Source organism: Phyllostomus hastatus, unplaced genomic scaffold, assembly GCF_019186645.2.
Source record: "Phyllostomus hastatus isolate PE091 unplaced genomic scaffold, TTU_PhHast_1.1 phas_contig_137, whole genome shotgun sequence".
Classification (NCBI taxonomy): Eukaryota; Metazoa; Chordata; class Mammalia; order Chiroptera; family Phyllostomidae; genus Phyllostomus; species Phyllostomus hastatus.
The window spans coordinates 5,537,541-5,555,284 of record NW_025333583.1 but is presented as its reverse complement, the minus strand read 5'-3'; the positions used below and the strand labels follow the sequence as shown (position 1 = coordinate 5,555,284).

The 17,744-nt window shown below is 45.7% G+C and overlaps 1 protein-coding gene across 1 annotated transcript in view; it reads left to right on the top strand.

The window, feature by feature from the left end:
- SGPP2 (sphingosine-1-phosphate phosphatase 2) overlaps positions 1 to 17,744 on the top strand; it is a 104,299-nt gene that overhangs the window by 27,665 nt on the left and 58,890 nt on the right. The window contains exon 2 of the mRNA XM_045852859.1: positions 10,684 to 10,842. Coding sequence (XP_045708815.1) covers positions 10,684 to 10,842 — 159 coding nt within the window. The remainder of the gene's footprint in view (positions 1 to 10,683; positions 10,843 to 17,744) is intronic.

Here is a 17,744-nt window from a genome sequence, read left to right as displayed (position 1 = left end):
CTCTTTCTGTCACGGTTCCAGTCATCCTTCCAGGACGGTGTACCTGCCCCCTCCAGGGTGTCTTCGTTTTTTTTTTTAAAAATTACCTTTTTCTCATCCTTTGTGTTCCACTATAACTGGACACTTCTGGCATTTTCTTATTTATACTGTTTAAAAAGCATGGCAGATAGAACTACCATTTATTGAGTGCATACTGTGTGTCTGCTGTAGTAGGATGTAATTTATATAAGTGACTTCATTGCATCTTGCTAACGTCTCTGCTGGGGACCTGGCGTTATATCCACTGCACAGGTGAGGGCCCAACCACTGCACAGGGGAGGACATACCTACCGTAGAGGTAAGGATGTCCTACAGCAGAGGGGAGGATGTACCCACCGCACAGGTGAGGATAAACTCGTAGCTTAGATAAGGACATACCCACTACACAAGTGAGAATACACCCATTGGACAGGCGAGGAAGTTCAAACTTCCCCAGAGCTGCACGAGTAGATCAGTCATTGGACCCAAGGTGGGCAGACACCCACACCCTCTTAGCTCCACGTAGACCCATGCGTCTCAGCTAGAGGTAGCTGGGAACGAGGGCTCTGGCTCACGTACCAACCCCAGGGCTTCCAAAGCCTTGAAGACCTGGTTCCACCGTTTTAAAGGTGGATTTGGGGCCCTCCCTCTGCTGCAGTGCAGTGACTGTCCTTCCCATTCCCCGGTCATTCTTCATCTCTTCAGCCCTGTGCTCTGAGCTGGGATGCTCGGGCAGATGCAAAGTGTCTCCCTGAAGCTTGTGCAAGATCTGGTAAAAAGACAAGCAAACAGCAACAAGGCCGAACAGGTGGTCACGGGGGATGTCATCGGTGTGGATGTTTATTTGGTCAGGCTAAGGAGGGATTGAAGCAACGAGAGGGTCCAGGGAGGGTGACACCAGGAGCCTCTGGCAGGTTGCATTTGCTGCCCTGGGCTGCCCTGGGCTGGGCTGGGCTGGGCTGGGATCCGTCTTGGAATGGGCGAGCGAGCTGGCAGAGCCCAGTGCAAAAGGAACAAAAGTTTGACAGCCCAGCTCGACCTAAGTCATGATCTAAAGTAATATTTAGGGACCTAGGGACATGCAACACATCATACTTAAACATGTAGGACGTAGTGGAATCTCAATTCTGCTAAAATACAGGCCACACATGCTCTCACTTACGCACCAGGAAGAGACCAGTGAGGCTATTCCCAGGGGTCGAGTCTCAGGGGTGGGATCATGGGGAATTTTTGCTTTGTTTTTACATAGTTTTGAACTCCCACGTGTTCTCAAGTAAAATGTGTTAATCAAGGGGGGAAAAGTATTAATCAGATAATCAGAAAAACAAGTAACATAAAAAGCCCACGTGTTTAACTCAGAAAATCAAAAGCACCAGAAAGAACAACAATCCCAAACCCAACGCGGGCGGGCACAAAGGAACCCGAGTGCGCCAGCACAGGCTGGGTGGGGAGCACCATTGTTCCGGCCCAGCCTGGCTTTCTTCTGGATGTCCTTCCTGTGTGCTCACGGCTTCAAAGCTTTCCCTAAGTTTGTTTTTGTGACCAGCGACCTCCAGCTTCGCCAGAGCTAGCATTCCAGAGGGAACTATAGCTTGGAAACCTGGTGGAGGTGGATGGTTCTGCCCATGGTTTAGGAGGAGCGAGGAGGGAGTGAGACCCTCTCAGCAAAAGGTCCTCCCCCTTCCATGTGCCCCAGCCATCCCTGCTCTGCTCTGATGCCCACCTGGAGGTGAGGGGTGAGGGAGGGTGCCTATCAAGAAAGGAAATCATTCCCAAGTATTCTCTTTCTCATCTCGGGTTATAGGATCGCTCGAGGAGTGGAGAGCTAGATTTCCAAAGTGGGGATGGGTAGCAGGAAGGTACTTTTCTGCTTCATCTTTGTTCTCCACGTACACACACAACTGCCGACGTGGTAGCCTCAGACGAGAGAAGCTACAGGCTGAAACAACCCATGCCCGTTGTGCCCGGATAATCCAGAAAGATGGGGGCAGGAAACCCTTTGGGTGAAATCTTCTTGCCTCCAGTGGCGAACTAGCCAGACTTGAGTTTTGTTTTTGTCTGATTTCAATGTTTGTTTTTAAATCTCTGTATGTAAAAATCACCAAGGAGAAAACCTTATATGTGTCCAAATAGCTTTCTTACATTTCAGTGGTGCCTTTTTAAAAAGTTTAGGCATTTGTTTTGTTGTTGAGCTATAATCAACCTATAACATCCTACTAGTTTCAGGTATACAGCATAACCATCCGATATTTGCATAGACTGCAAAATGATGAGAAGAAGCCTTGTTAACTTCTGCCACCGTATGGGGTTATAGAATTTTTCAGCTCATGGTGAGAATTTTGATGCTTTCCTCTCAGCAACTTTCAAATAGGCAAAACAGCATTATTAACCGTGGTCAGCATGCTGTACATTACAGCTCCAGGACTGACTGAGTTTGTAGCTACAAGTCCGTACCTTTTGGCCTTCTTCATCCCCCTGTTGGTGGTACCTTTTAAAGCTTTAGAAACGTTTTTGTTTTTCTTCTGAAGGGATTTAGGAATGCATGAATTCATGCTGCCGGGTTAGGGCAGAACCAAACCAAGCCCCCCAAATTCTGAATTCCAAGCGTGCCCATCGGAGCAGGGGCAGAACTCCTGGATTAAAACTAATGAACTCGCCTTTAAAAGGCTCCTTCTTGAACATCCTCCAGCTCTTCCAAGCGTCACGTTGATAAGTTAATATAAACGAATCAGAAACATCTGCCGCAAAAAAATCCCCCCAAACACACGAGGGCTTAACAATTAAGTGGAAGAGCGTTTGGCGCAATGTGTTTCAGGTTTTAAGGGATCCAAATGTTTTGAAAAACAGTTAAGTTCTTAAGACATTTCGAGAATTTAAAGGGCAGCTGGTCCTCCCACCCCCTGTCAAAAGGGCGATAGTTATCTCTGCTCTTCGTGTTGATCCCGCTGCTCGTGGCGTCCGTGGAGGAGGTCCTTCTAGCCAAGGCTCATGTCCGCAGTTTCTGCAAACCTGTGTCCCACCCCGGCCCTCACGGTCCCAGATTCGCTTCCTAAGGGACTGTGTGTTTCAGGCAGAGCTCCCCAAGTCATGGTAAGGCAGTGTCTTCCCCCGTCGGACGACCTGTTTCTAGATACAAGTGGAGCACCGTTGCCACCACGGATCCCTGTTGCAATTCCAAGAATTTCACCATTTGTAGTACTGGCTCCCCCTTTCTGATGGTGCCCGATAGGGGAGCTGGCTCTTGAGGAAAAGAAAGATGTCAGCTGTCCCAGGGATGAGCTGAAACCTGATGGACTGTCCCGAGGAAAACAAGGCTACAGTGTGGAGAAGGCTCCAACAAAATCGAATAAAAGCCACGCTGGGCTTAGCTTAGGGGTCCAGCCTCCGTCTTATTCTTGAGCACAAGCAGAGGGACCCCGACAAATGCTAACTAAGCAGATGAAAGTGATTAACGTGAAGTTCCCTTTCAAGCTCTTTTACTCGAAGAATGTGTCCTTTTATTTTATTGACTTTCGGTCCTGCCATCCTGAAATTTTAATCACCCCGGCGCAGAGCAGACATCAGTGAGCTCACCCCGCCTGTAATTCTATCTGGACTTGAAGATGAAAGAAGAAACCCTTGCCCAGTCTCGTTCCTCTGGTTTCCCCTTCAAGGGACACTGTCAATCTTTCTTAGGCTTCCTAAGTGATCATTTCATTTTCTTTATAGGTTGGAAAGTCTTGATTTCCTAAACATAAATTTAAAAAAAAAATAAGAGTAATTAAAAGTGATGGGAGCATGCTGGTCGGTGGTTCAGTTCGTTGGAGCATCATGCTGTACACTAAAAGGTTGCAGGTTCAATTCCTGGTCAGCACACACACCTAGGTTGTGGGTTCGATCCCTGGTTGGGGTACATACGAGAGGCAACCAATCAGTGTTTCGCACGTCTCTCTTTCTCTCACTCTTTCCCCCTCTCCCTTCCTTCTTCTCTCTGTAAAATCAATAAACATATGCTTGAGTGAGGATTTTTTAAAAAGCGATGGGCCCTGGCTGGTGTGGCTCTCAGTTTGTTGGGCGTCATCCCATGGAGCTAGGGGTCACCTGTTCAGCTCCTGGTTGGGCACATGCCTGGGTTCTGAGAGGCCTCCAGTTGGGGTGTGTGTGGTGGGGGGAGGGGGGTGATCGATCAATGTTTCTCTTGTACATCAAAGTTTCTCTCCTCTGTCTCCCTCCCTTCCCCTCTCTCTAAAAACAAATAAAATCTTTTAAAAGTAAAGGTAAATAAGTGATGAGAGCATATTAGTAAACAGTCTCTCATCACTAATGTGTAGCAATGACTGAACGGTCTATATACACTTGGCCCCTAAGGCTTGCCGTATTCAATTTTATGAAAAACGCTGGGCATTGCTTGGTGAGTACTTGGGGTGTTAACTTGCTAGCTGGTGTCTTATATAACAGCTCGGGGAGTGTTTATTTCCCAAGCGTTCCATCCCCGTGGTGTGTGATGGCATGTGTGCCAAGGTCTCTTCCTTCAGAGGAGGTAGCAGGACCAAAACCTCTACTGACTGTATTGAAAGAGGTGTCCAGTGCCTTGAATATGTCCTTCCCAATCTCCGGGCTCTAGATTAGAAATCCTGGCTAAACGCATGCAGAGCATGAGACTCAGAGAGCAAGGCATTGTCGAATTTTAGTCCTGAATCCTACGCCTTTTGGGATATCCCCTCCACCACGGACAGTCCTTTCTCTGGGGAGACCCCGGTCACATAAAGGACTGTCCATCTGGAGGTCATCGGCTGATACCCCTTTTCTCCCACAGTCCCAAGCACACGATGATGTTGCCTACCTTGAAAAATGACCCTGGGCAAGCATGTGACAATGTGGCGGACCTCAGAAATTAATGAGCTGAGTGTGCAGGTTGAACGTATATTATTGCAGATGTAGTTGGCAATGACAGTTTTTCAGGTTGGATTAAAAAAGATAATACTTTGGAACTTCCAAAAGCCACCCATCTTAATAGGATACTCTCGGTTTATATATTTTATTTTTTAACAAAAGGCAAATCGCCACCTGCATTTTAGCAGAGGACGTAAGGACAGAGGTTCCTGCCTGCAGAGACACAGGGCCTTGTTTCCAAGCCAGGGCTCTGACAGGGATGCAAAAAGCCCTTTTTAAGAAATGAAGCTTGTTTTTCTGTATCGTGATGGTCTCTCAAGGCTAAGAATGTTTTTTAAAGTCCGTGACTCCTAACTAATTTTGTATTTGTCATCCAAGAATTTATGCAAACCCTGGAGACGGCTTAGTGCGTTCTGCATCGTCAGCTGGTAGTTAGTTCCAGCTGCCCTTTTAGCTCCTGGGTGTGCCCTTCCCTGGTTTAGTAGCTTCTGCGCTCAAGGTGCTTGTCTGGGCCCCCTTCCTGCATTCGGACGATTGTGGGCTCCTGCATGGAACTCACTCGCGGTTCCCCCTGGTTTGTCACCAGCGTTTTCACCTGTTGCTTTGATATCACATTGTCTAACTCCGTTCAATTTCCATTGGGGCTTTCTCCAACACCGACCATCAAATCTGAAAGCCTCACTTTTGTGTTTAAAACCTTTCATCAGGGAGTTCTTGACCCTTGCTCCTCGAAGTGTGGTCCCTGGGCTGGACAATGGCAGCATATGCATCACCTGGGAACTCAGGACGATCAGCCCTGCCCCAGGGGAACTGCACCATAATCGGCATTTTTTAAAAAGATTTTATTTATTTATTTTTAGAGAGGGAAGGGAGGGAGATAGAGAGAGAGAGAGAAACATCAGAGTTCTGATGAGAGAGTGCGGTTGCTGGGGGTTATGGCCTGCAACCCAGGCAGGTACCCTGGCTGGGAATCGAACCAGCGACACTTTGGTTCGCAGCCCGCGCTCAATCCACTGAGCTATGCCAGCCAGGGCAATAATCGGCATTTTAACAAGACCTGGGTGATTCAAAGGCACATTAGAACTTAGAAGCAGTTTCTAGAAATCTTCACCGCTACCGTGGTCAGTGGTGGCCAACAGCTGCATCTCACCGAGATGTTTCTCCGCCAGGCTCTGAGCTGAGTGCTTTGCATACGCAGCCAGCAGTATCTGATTTAAGCTCCCCCACATCCCCATGTGGTGTGTCCTAGTATTATTTACATTTTTGAAAGGCGAAACTGAGGCTCTGGGAGATTCAGGCATTGCTGAGATTATTCAGATAGCCAGTGGTGCGCCAGCCTGGATTTGGTCTGAGACTCTTGGCTCCAGCGTCCAGGGTCCCCGCCGGGCTCAGAGGTGTCCTCCTCCCGGCCCCTCCCACTCTCCAGGCCAGCTCACCCTGCATTCACTGGCTGCTTCCTCTCCAGTCTCTCAACCTTCTCTAAAGCGAAGTCATTATGAAAGGAACGCTGCTGTTCAGTGTACTCTCTACAAAAGTGCTTTGGGTCTTACGATTATGTTTAAGTAAGACTGACTGTATGCACGTCATCGGACCTGTATCAGGGGATCTCCCTCAGCCCTCCAGGGTGAGGTCCACCTGAAGAGAAGTGCTTGGAACGGCAGGTGTCCTCCGAGATGTGAACTCCCCTCGGCTCTGTTGAGATGCAGGAGTGTCTCAAACTTGACCTTTGGAGAAATACTTACGTTTGTAGCTCTGATCTGAACAAAGGGAGAAAGTAGTAAGACTTTGTGATGACTTTTGGTCCAGAGTTTATCAAAAGACCTCAGGGTGGGTGTGCCTATAGCCCGTGTACTCAGGGCCAGAGGTGAACGCTAGGACGGTGGTAGGGAAGTCTGGGAGAGGCGAAGGTCCGTGGTTCCCGAACTTGCTACTGACCTGCTCTGAGGGGCTGTTCCAGAGCAGGGCCGGGGGGCTGGAAGTGGTCGGGCCGGAAATAGGGATTCTCTGGGCCCCCTCACTTTCAACCAATTAGTACAGACTTTCAGTCTCATTTTATATAATAGGCCTATGGTGCCATTTTATTTAAGGGGCCTTTTCCTATTTTAAAAGTTTTTGTATATCAAAAAGCAACTGAATTCATGCTACTCTGTCCTTTGCAGCTGAGGCCTCTGAAGTTCAGAAGGGCACAAAGTGACTTCCCTGAGGTCACCCATTGTTTTGGCTAAAAACTATTTCTTGTTTTCCTCCTTTGCACACTGCTGGGCATTTGCTCCTCTGCTTCCCCGGGCGGTCAGCCCTTCGCATAGCAGGGGCACTGACCTAGCCAACTTCTCTTTGCCTTTAGGACTCCTTGGTGTGTGCTTGGGGAAAAACAAAACAAAACAAAAACGCTTTTTGGGGGTTCAGAGCTGAGCCGAGCCAGGAAGTCCCATGTTCTCAATGTTCTCCTCCTTCCCACACAGCGAGCCCACGTGGCACCCCCTCTCTCTCTGCATCTGTTAGTGTGTTGGAGGCAGCCTTGCAGAGAACACAGAATACCCCGGTAACAGCAACGCAGAGCGTCTCGTCTCTGGCCCACAGGCTAAGTTGTTGAAAACCCAACGTTAGAAAAATGGGCATTTAAGGAGCTCATGACCAAAAAGGCAGGATGCATCGGGAGACTACGGTCGCACGTTCTGACCTATGGGAACACTTTTGTTTTCCAATGTTCAGGAAAATAAGCCAATCAATGAAATACAGAAGCGAGACCATCAATGATGTGTTGCAATTAGTTAGAATGGATTTGTGAGTAATTTCCAGCTTATCATCCCTTATTCCCTAGAAACGTCTTCATGTGGCCTTGTGGCAGTTAATAGGCATACTAGGAAGCATCTGGTTGCTAAAAGTATCTCTCCACCCCTCCGTGTCCAGCGCCTTCCTGATCTTTTGTCTAAAAAGTTAGCTGCTAATCCCTGTCTCTTAAGTCTGTGCCCAGAGACGCTGCCCCGCAGCCCAGGGGCCGTCAGCCCCTTACACATGGCCAATTTGACAGAAATGTGTCAGTGGGCTTCTGACGCTTGGTTTCCTCTCTCTCAGCTCTTTCTTTCTGCCATTCACCTTTCCTGCCACTTCTGTTTCTAACCCATGCGTCTTCTCCCTGTAATTGTTCCCAATGGGATCAACACATACACTGGAACTGAAATGCTTGTTCTTTCCAAAAATAGGTTGAAGTTATACACACTGAGATTTCCTGCAAGGAAACTTAGATTCTCATTCTAAAAAAAAGAGAAAGTAGTTCATTGCTTTATTTAGGTACATAATGACCCCCAAGAATTTGGAGGTAAATAATAGCTCTCAAGTTCAATCACATGTACAGAGATGTTCTCTAAAAACTTCTGTAGGTGTCCTATCTATATGGGCTGATATTTAGAATTTTACCTTTGCTTCTTCTGTTCCTGGAAGATTTAGAGAATATTTAGCTGCCCCCCACAACACCAAAAAAAAAAAAAAAAAAAAAAGAATTCCTGTGAGATTGCAGGAAGCATGTCTAAATATATTACTTAGTAATATGGAACACGAGAGCAGTTTGCTGTCAACCTTGACAGTCTTTTCAATTACTTACTAGGATTAAGATCATTGAACTTGGCTTTAGGTAAATCTCCAGGGTAGGGAAGTGGTTGTCACTGAGTGTTTACAATGTCAACAGCACTTGGGAACCATGAAATGACACAAGGGAAAGGCTTGACCCTTGTCAGAGTTTGGCTCAAGTTCTCCTTGTAAAGCTTCAGTGCAGGACAGATTACCAGGTGCACCCGGTAGCTGGCAGGTTAAAGCAATCTTCACGCTGAAGGGCTTCTTGACAGTGTTTGCCCGAAGGGAGGGCCTATTAGATCTACACGTGCAGAGCAGACCTTGCAGAGATTAGTTTTCAGATTAGATAACAGAGACAGGAGTTTGTCGCTTATTTACTCACAGCCCCTTGCCCTTATTTTGCAAATCTAATCATAATATTATTTTGGCAGAGAAATGAAACTAGGCACTTCCTTATTTAATTCATTTTGTGCATTATTATTGTTCCCATCTAGGGTGGATCTATTGCCATTCTTTCTCATTTGAATTCAGTTAAAAGCAAAGTTCATTCCCAAAGAGAGAAGAAATTGTGGCTTGCAGCATGTGCTCCCCCCTGACTAGTTGCTTTCAACAGCACCACGCACTGCTTGGCTAGGGGCTGAATTCTTGAACTTTCCGTGCCTGGCTGAGACAAATCCAGACAGATCGAGCCCTGGAGCGGAGGACAGTGTCAGCTCCCCCCTGAGTTCCATGGGGACTCCATGGGGGGAATAGAGATGCTGGAATAAAATCAGGAACCTTTTAGAGAGGAGAGAGAAAGGAATGCATGCCTGGCAGGCAGCCAACAGCATCAAGTACAGTTATATTCTTGCAACTTCCAAGGTCATCTTTTTTTTTCATTCCTTAAGTACAACATACTCTTGGCCTTTTTCAAGGCCTCAAACACAGTGTTGGACCTTTAAAAATCATTGCTCCAAATTGTTACACACTTTGACTCCCACTGGAAAAAAGCTCCGTGAACCCCGATGTCATGCTTGACTCATCTGAATTCTCTTGGCACCCAGCGCAGGTTCTGGGCCGTCCCGGGCGCACAAAGCATGTGTTCAAAATAAATACATATACCTTATTCTCGAAATTCCCCCAGGACTCAAGGACCTCCGCATGTTTATAAAACAAACAAAACAAAATCCAGATCTACAAGGGTCTTGACAAGTCACCCTGGTGGTAGGGCTACCTCTCCCCTCCCCCCACCATTTTTGGCATTGACATTTTACTTTGACTTTATAGAGTCCATGACGACCACAAAGAGAATGCTTAATTTCTTTTCTTTTTTTTTATTATTATTTTAATCATTGTTCAAATACAGTTTTCTCCTTTTTACTCCCAATCCAGTCCCCCCTAGAATGCTTAATGTCTTAACCCATCATGAACATACCATAACTTAAGGGCGATTACGATATTTTGGATAGTTTGTTCCCGTTTTAACCCACCTAAGTCTTTTTTCCGCCCCCTGCCTTTTTCTCCTCCAGCATAAGAGGGGAAAAGGAAAGAGAATGGGAGTGCGTGTTAGCAGGCCCCGTGTGCATTTACTGCTTTTCTCGCACCGTCCCTGTGTTGGCTTGTCCTTAGTCCCACTTTAAAAGGTAAACTGAAAGCGTTCATTGGCAGCTGATTTTTCTTTTTCTTTTTTTTTTTAAAGATTTTATTTATTTATTTTTTAGAGAGGGGAGGGAGGGAGAAAGAGAGAGAGAGAGAAACATCAGTGTGCGGTTGCTGGGGGCCATGGCCTGCAACCCAGGCATGTGCCCTGACTGGGAATTGAACCTGCGATGCCTTAGTTCGCAGCCCGAGCTCAATCCACTGAGCTATGCCAGCCAGGGCAGCAGCTGATTTTGCTTAAGTCTTTCTCTTAGTTATCCATGGCTGCTGTGACTTATTATCTCCTGTATACACAGGAAAAAGGTTTTGGCTTTTTTGTCTGTGTTTTCCCGGTATTTCTGTCTCCGATGTTACTTACTCAACTTTTTGAAGAACTAATGTTTTCTGTGATTGTGTGAAGAAATTGTGTCGGTAGACGTTCAACAACTACATACACCGATGCAATCATACCATGATGAATGACGTAATGGGAGGGGAGGCGGCGCCTTGGCAACTGAGACATGAGTTTCAGAGAGAGGTTTCAAAATTTGCTCGGTTGTAACATGTCCGGCGAACTCACAGTCTTCTAACCTTTTGTTCCTTCAGGCTTATGTGCAGAAGTACGTTGTGAAGAATTATTTCTACTACTACCTATTCCGATTTTCAGCCGCTTTGGGTGAAGAAGTGTTCTACATCACATTTCTTCCATTCACTCACTGGAATATTGACCCTTATTTATCCAGAAGACTGATCCTCATATGGGTGGTAAGTATTGCTATTACTCACGGATCGCTACTACTTCTACAGCAAGTACCGGCCTTGGCATTCAAGTGCTTTGCACATATGTTCCTTTTTTTTTAATCACTTAGAGTTGAATTTTTGCCTGGTTTACTTTGGGAAAATACCAGGAAAAATTAAAATTCTATGTACACAACTTGTTCTGTCTGCAAACCAGACAAAGCTGCGGACTCCGTGCACTTTAGTGTCCGCCTCCCTGGGGGCACATAAAACTAGAAGAAGGGAGAAGTGATGTGCAGAGAAGACAGGGCCTTTCTGAGAACCCATGAAGTGCATCCCGAGGCACCCACTTTAGTAAAATTGGATCAAAAATTGAAACTAGAACCTATTGACTAATAACTCCAAGCGGTATTAAGTGAACTCTATAAACATCAGAGTGACAAAAGTTTATAAGGCAGGGCACCCCCCTGAGGGCACTGCTAGTGCAGTATGAGCAGCTGGCTTGGAGACAGAAGCCCAGTCCCAATTCTAGCTGGGGAGGCAAAACCCCTTTCTGAGGTTTTACTCAGGACTCTATTGTTTAACTTTCAGGACCAAATTAGTTCTTTTTTTATTATTATTGCTGGGGAGGTGGTGGATATTTGCAAGGCAGCAAGGTGGGCTGCCAGTGTGCAGGCGTTGGGATCCTAAAGGCCTGGGTTCAAGGGCAGCTCAGCCCTGCACTTGTCTGGATGTCCTTGCCCTCAGCCTCACCTGTCTCGTCAGTAAAATGGTGTTAATAATGCGTATCTCCCAGCATCTTCCTGAAGATGAACAGCGCATGCCCAGAGCTCGGGGCCTGGTCTGTGGGAGGACTGTTCAGGCTACTACTTGAGAACATGATAATTCACAGTGACTAGTCCGTGAAGACAAAGGAGTCTCAAAGAGCAAGACGTTCTAAGGTCAAAGATTGCTTAGCTAGGAGAGGGAGATTCAGGGACAAGGATGCCAGCATGACTGATTTCCTCCCTCAAGATTCTGCAGGGCAAAGGGAGGTGCAAACGTGCTTGGCTGTGTAGGAAGGAGTCGGGTTCTGGGGCAGCTCTGCTTTGTGAAGCGATGTGATTGTAAGCACGGGACTGCCATGCCCGACCCTGGACTTCACACTTTCCACCTGTAGGACAAGTTAAGAGTGGCCTTGATCAGGAGCCATGAACTCAAATGTCCCCAAAGGCAGGGAGAGAAGTAAAACAATGAAGGTCTGGGTGGAGAGAGGTGGCGAGGGTGGGGAATATCGGGGAGCGTCACAGTGCGAGCACATGGGGCACTGGGGCTCGGCCTTCCCTCTGCGCCTCCTGTGCCCGCTGTGAGGAGAAATGGGCCGGAGTTGCCAGGTCTGTCTTCACTTTGTAAATGCAGGCTTACATTTTAAAACCATCACATGCCAGTGGAGCACAGAATCCTTGAAGTCCAAACATAGAAGGCCTGGGTTGAAGCCTCCAGCCTAACGGACCACTCAAGTCCCCAGGGCTTACCATTAGGCTTATTTGGCCCCAAATTCTTCCCGTTTTCTCCTTTTCTCCCTAAAGCTACAAAGCCATTTTTCTTTCCCTGCCCCTATCTCCTGACCAGCTCTCTTCTGAAAGCCAGCTTCTGTCTAAAAGTACGATCCACCTGGCTGGTGTGGCTCAGTGGACTGAGTGCTGGCCCATGAACCAAAAGGCCGGTTCCCAGCCAGGGCGCAGGCCCGGGTTCTGGGCTGGGTCCCCAGGTGGGTGTGTGGCAGAGGCAACCCATCCATGTATCCTTCACACATTGCTGTTTCTCTCCCTCCCTCCCTTCCCTTCTCTCTAAAAAGAAATGAATAAAATCTTTAAAAAAAAATGAAAGTATGATCCTTTCAGATAGAATATGCATGTTGCACAAGGTGAATGGCAGGGCAGTTGGCCCCCACCCTGTCTGAATCCAGCTTCTACCCCTGCAGAGCAGGACGACACTGGGGAGCTGGGGGCGGGGAGGGAGCATGCCTTCTGTTTTTAAGATCTGAAAGTGCTTGAAAGACCCACCGTGCTTGAGTTTTTGGAGACACTAAAACAAGGAAATCCAACTTTCGTGCTGGTTGGGTGGGCAAATGATGTGAATTACTTTCAGTGACCTGGGAATATATTGTAATGTGTAGTATGGTCAGCTCACGGCTGGCTAATTATCTCCTGCACCCCCAGGGTGGGAAGCTTTTCCTGGGGGTGGGGGTGGTGGGAGACCATTGTCAGAGGGCTCTCTGATTATCTCTATTGGTTGTTATTTTCCGCTTTGGAGTCCTCATTTCAAAGTGTGCAAAGGATTTCCTGTTGGAGATAGAATTACCAGCCTTTTGTCAGAGAGTGAGCCAATAAAATCTTTGCCCGAGAAAGGAAAGTACTATCTTTGATTCTGCAGCTTGTCCTGAGCTTTGGCGACCTGTGACTTGCTTTTAAAAAATGGGTACACGGCCAAGGCCACAAGGCACCCAGACGGAGAGCAACATGTTCTGTGATTCTCATGTTCTGTGTGGTCAGCTGTGTCTGTAAGGCACTGCGTGTGGTCCTGGCAGTTCCTGGTGGAGAGGAGGGAGGCCATGGGTGGGTGGGGTGCCAGAGAGATAGATATGCGGAGATGGAGAGGAAGGAGAGGAAGAGGAGGAAGAGAGAGGGAGGTGGAGAAAGGTTGAGAGGTAGGAAGGGAGGGCGCCCTGCACTACACAGATAATGACGAGAGAGGCTGAGCTTGGCTCCAGCGTTGAAGGAGGAAGGGAAGGGAAGGGAAGGGAAGGGAAGGGAAGGGAAGGGAAGGGAAGGGAAGGGAAGGGAAGGAAAGGGAAGGGAAGGGAAGGGAAGGGAAGGGAAGGGAAGGGAAGGGAAGGGAAGGGAAGGGAAGGGAAGGGAAGGGAAGGGAAGGGAAGGGAAGGGAAGGGAAATTCCTGGTGGTGCTGGGGGTTGGAAGGGAAGGAGGGGTGGAGCAGGATGAGGCTCTTCTCAGCTTTACCGAGAGGCAGCCTCTCTCTCTGATGGAAGGGAAATCCCTGCTTTAATGACTGCCTCCTCACTGGGGTGAGGATTAAGAAATGTTAATCACCTAAGGGGCAGAGCTTGAAGTCTTGTCACTTTGAACATCTAATCACACCCAACAGCCTTTGGAAGGCAGCTGCATTCAGGAGCTCCAGACCTCCTGTCAAACTTTTTAATTAATTTTACAGTTGTTTTTGGATGAAGTCCCGACAGGTTCTATTGCTTTTACAAATCACTTGTTAAATTCAGGGTGACTCACAGGGTCTGGAATAGCCTAGCAGAACTTAGGTCCTCTAACTGCTTTATCGTCACCATCGCAATTGTTCCGGCCTCTGCGGTACATCTTTTCTGGCTTTTGTTGGCCTCCATTTCATTATGTTTTTTTTCTCATGACCATATTTGATCTTCATAACAGTCAGTATCATTTTTATCATCTTTTAGATCAGGATAGTAATACTTCAAATGCTGGTAAGCCATGTCATATGTTGCATTTCACTGTAATAGTGCCTTTTACATTTTACCTCGTGTAATCCTGTCAGCAATCCTGATAAGTGGTTATTGCTGGCCCATTTTACAGATCAGTAAACTGACATGCAGAAAGGCTAAATAACTTGCCCAGGATTACATTGGATTGAGTAATGTGGCTTTCTGTGCTAAAGAGAGAGGAAGGGCTACCGTCTGTTTCTTAGAAGAACAGCTAAATGATGTGAAAAGCATTCACTGATTTTTTTTTAAAAGAGATGTTAAAGCTGAAGCTTGAAGCATTAAAATGTTGTGCCTAATATTCTCTTCTATTGCTTTTCTGCTGTGACTGTGTATGAGGTTGGCCAGATTGCATTATCAATTTTATTCTACGTAAATGTCTTTTATATGCCTTTCTTGGCAGTCAAAGGTATTTTATCCCAGAAAATAAGCTTTTGTTAAGTTAACCAAAAGATATCAACTCAAGTCGTTATTTCTGTCATCTGTCACTTACCAGAGTTACTAATGTGTCACTGGTTGGAATCAGCAGAATCTTTGACTTAGGGACAGAAAAGGTGATGAATGGGTTATCTAATTAGATGCTCATAAAAAGATATTGTAGATAGTGCTTCAGAACGAGCCACGGTCCAACCGAGCGACTAGCTGATCTCTTGACTTCCATGTGCAGCATGGTGACGGCCCCACCAAAATTTAACACAGAGGTCTTAAATGCTGGTGCTGTATCTTACAAAGGTTAGGGGCAAGTTCATGGAAACTGCATGGTGTTCATGAACTTGCTTTATCACATGGAGCAAAATTCACTTTTGGCTAAATAAGTTTGTTTTCCACTTTGTAAAGTAGCAATGCACATATCGTTGACACAATGGATTCTTGGAAGGCTCATTCCCTCTGTTCTTATGATACTTTACTGTTTATATTCTGCCTCTTTTCATAGATACTTCATGGCATTCAAGATGAGATATACCAAAAAAATGGGAAAAGTAGATAAAATCAAAATTAGGAGGAATGCAGACAGGAGAGGATATTCAGATCTAGTCTAAAGTTAAATGTAGCTTAATGATTCTAAGCTGAGCCATGAATTTGTCTTTGAACTTGGCCTCCACCAAACCAAAATGAAATTTCATTTCTCCAGAGCATTTGAGGTCCTGCTTCCCCGCCTATGTGTCAGTTTGCTCAAATAAACTCTTATCAGATAAAAGTTCTCAAAAAAAACAAAAATAAAAAAGAGCAATCCACTGGGAAATAATAGGCTTACTTCTAAGAGAGGAAATGTTTTCCTGCCCCATAGGGCTGATAAACACGTTATGACCAGTGATTCATATGCCAAAATTATTTCCCTCGATATATTGCTTGGTTTTAGTGCCCCCATCACCTATGCGGGAGTACTCATTTTGACGTCTCCTCATGAGCTTTGTGTCTGGTCAATATTTTTTTAAGACGTTATTTTTTTTGTTTTTAGAGGTAGGGGAAGGGAGGGAGGAAGAGAACACACCCCGACCAGGACTGAACCCGCAACCTAGGCATGTGCTCTGTCCAGAATCGAACTGTTCACCTTTCGCTTTGAGGGATGATGCTCAATCCACCGAGCCACACTGGTCAGGGCCGGGTCACTTCTTAATCGCTGGTAATTTCAACAGTGAAAAAGGGTATCTCAGTTCATTTTCCTTTCGTATATGTTTAGTGATGAGGAGAACTTTTTTTTTAGAATTTTATTAGCCTTTTGTATTAACTCTTGTGGACTGTAAGTCTGCTTTTTGAGTATTTTTAAAAGGGGCTAACATAAAATGATAATGAGCTATTGATTTTCATAGCTCAGAGGCAATGGGTCTTTATATATGATTTGAGAAGTTCAGGACTTTGAGAAATGGTTTTTAATTGTATGCTACATCAGCGGTGACCTAAGAAAGTCACTTAAAATGGAATTTCAATGCTTGTATACTGTGTGTTCACTTGAGTTTAGTCACAGACCTCACCACTCCCTGTTGTCTGACCCTTTGTGACCTCCCTGGTTCTTTTGAGGCTTTTGAATTTGGGATTCCTGTCTTCAGGCATTTAATCTTTTCGGCCTGCTGCTGTCCTTACAGTAAAATATTGGTTTGGCCAAAAAGTTTTAGTTTTTTCCATAAGTTGGCTCTGGTAGCACTTAGTTGCCTTTAACTTCATTTGGAACATTTTTTTTAGATTATATTGTGACAGCTGTCATATCAGCATACATTTTAAAAAAATCAAAATTGGTGAATTTTTGTGTAGTCATTTTAATAATGAAGATGGAAGAAGATATGCAACTTTCTTGGCATATTATGCTTTATTATTTCAAGAAGGGTAAAAATGCAAGAAAATGCAAAAGATTTGTGTAGTGTATGGAGAAGGTGCTGTAACTGATCAGACATGTCAAAAGTAATTTGCAAAGTTTCTTGTTGCCATTGACATTTCAGCCAAATAATTCTTTGCTGTGGGGCTGTCTCGTGCACTGGAAAATGTTAGCAGCACCCTTGGCCTCTACCCACTAGAAGCCAATAGCAGGAGATAGCCAACATACTCAAAATACCCAATCAATAAAGTTATCGGTGAAAATTGAAAAATGTGTCTTTTATTTTATGGAAAAAACTAAACAGACTATTTGGCCAACCCAATAGCTTACTCAGGGATGACCAGCCCTTAGAAAACCTGGTATGCCAACTGAACTCCAATAACATTAAAATTTGTCTTTGAGTTTTTCCTTGTCTTTTTGCCATTTGTAAAAGAATGCTTTTACCTAACATTGAAAGATAGGTTCACCAGCATCCTAACCTATGTGTGATTATTTTAAAATAATTGTTATCATATCCAAACTGTTCTCTATAGTTTCTCTGATTGTGTTAAAAGCCCTGGTTGCTCCTGAGAGTTTCCAGGCAAGGCTGATTTCTCTTCTAATAATGCATAGCTTTTTAGAAAGATTGTATTTATTTATTTTTAGAATGAGGGGAAGGAAGGAGAAAGAGAGGGAAAGAGACATTGACCAGTTGCCTCTTGTATGCACCCCAACCAGGGACCAGACCCACAACTCAGGCATGTGCCCTGACCAGGAATCAACCAGCAATTCTTTGCTTCACAACATGATGCCCAACCAACTGAGCCACACCAGTCATGGCTGATAACGCATAGCTGTTGATGATCTTCCTGATCGGAAGCAACGAGTGTATATGGGGAGGGGGATCTGCTTCCACCTCCAGCAGCGGCTTCAAGGTTTCATTAGAGACTTGTGGTCCTGTAATACCATGAGAGGAACACCAGACCCATGTTTATAGGCAGCGTTCTTTGGTTTCCAGAAACCCAGACCATTCCAACTAGCTCTAGAAAGCAGAGGGTTTGTTGTAAGATTCTGAAGAAACCCATAAAAACCAGACCCGCACAGGAACTGACGCCAGTAAACAGCTGTCTGCT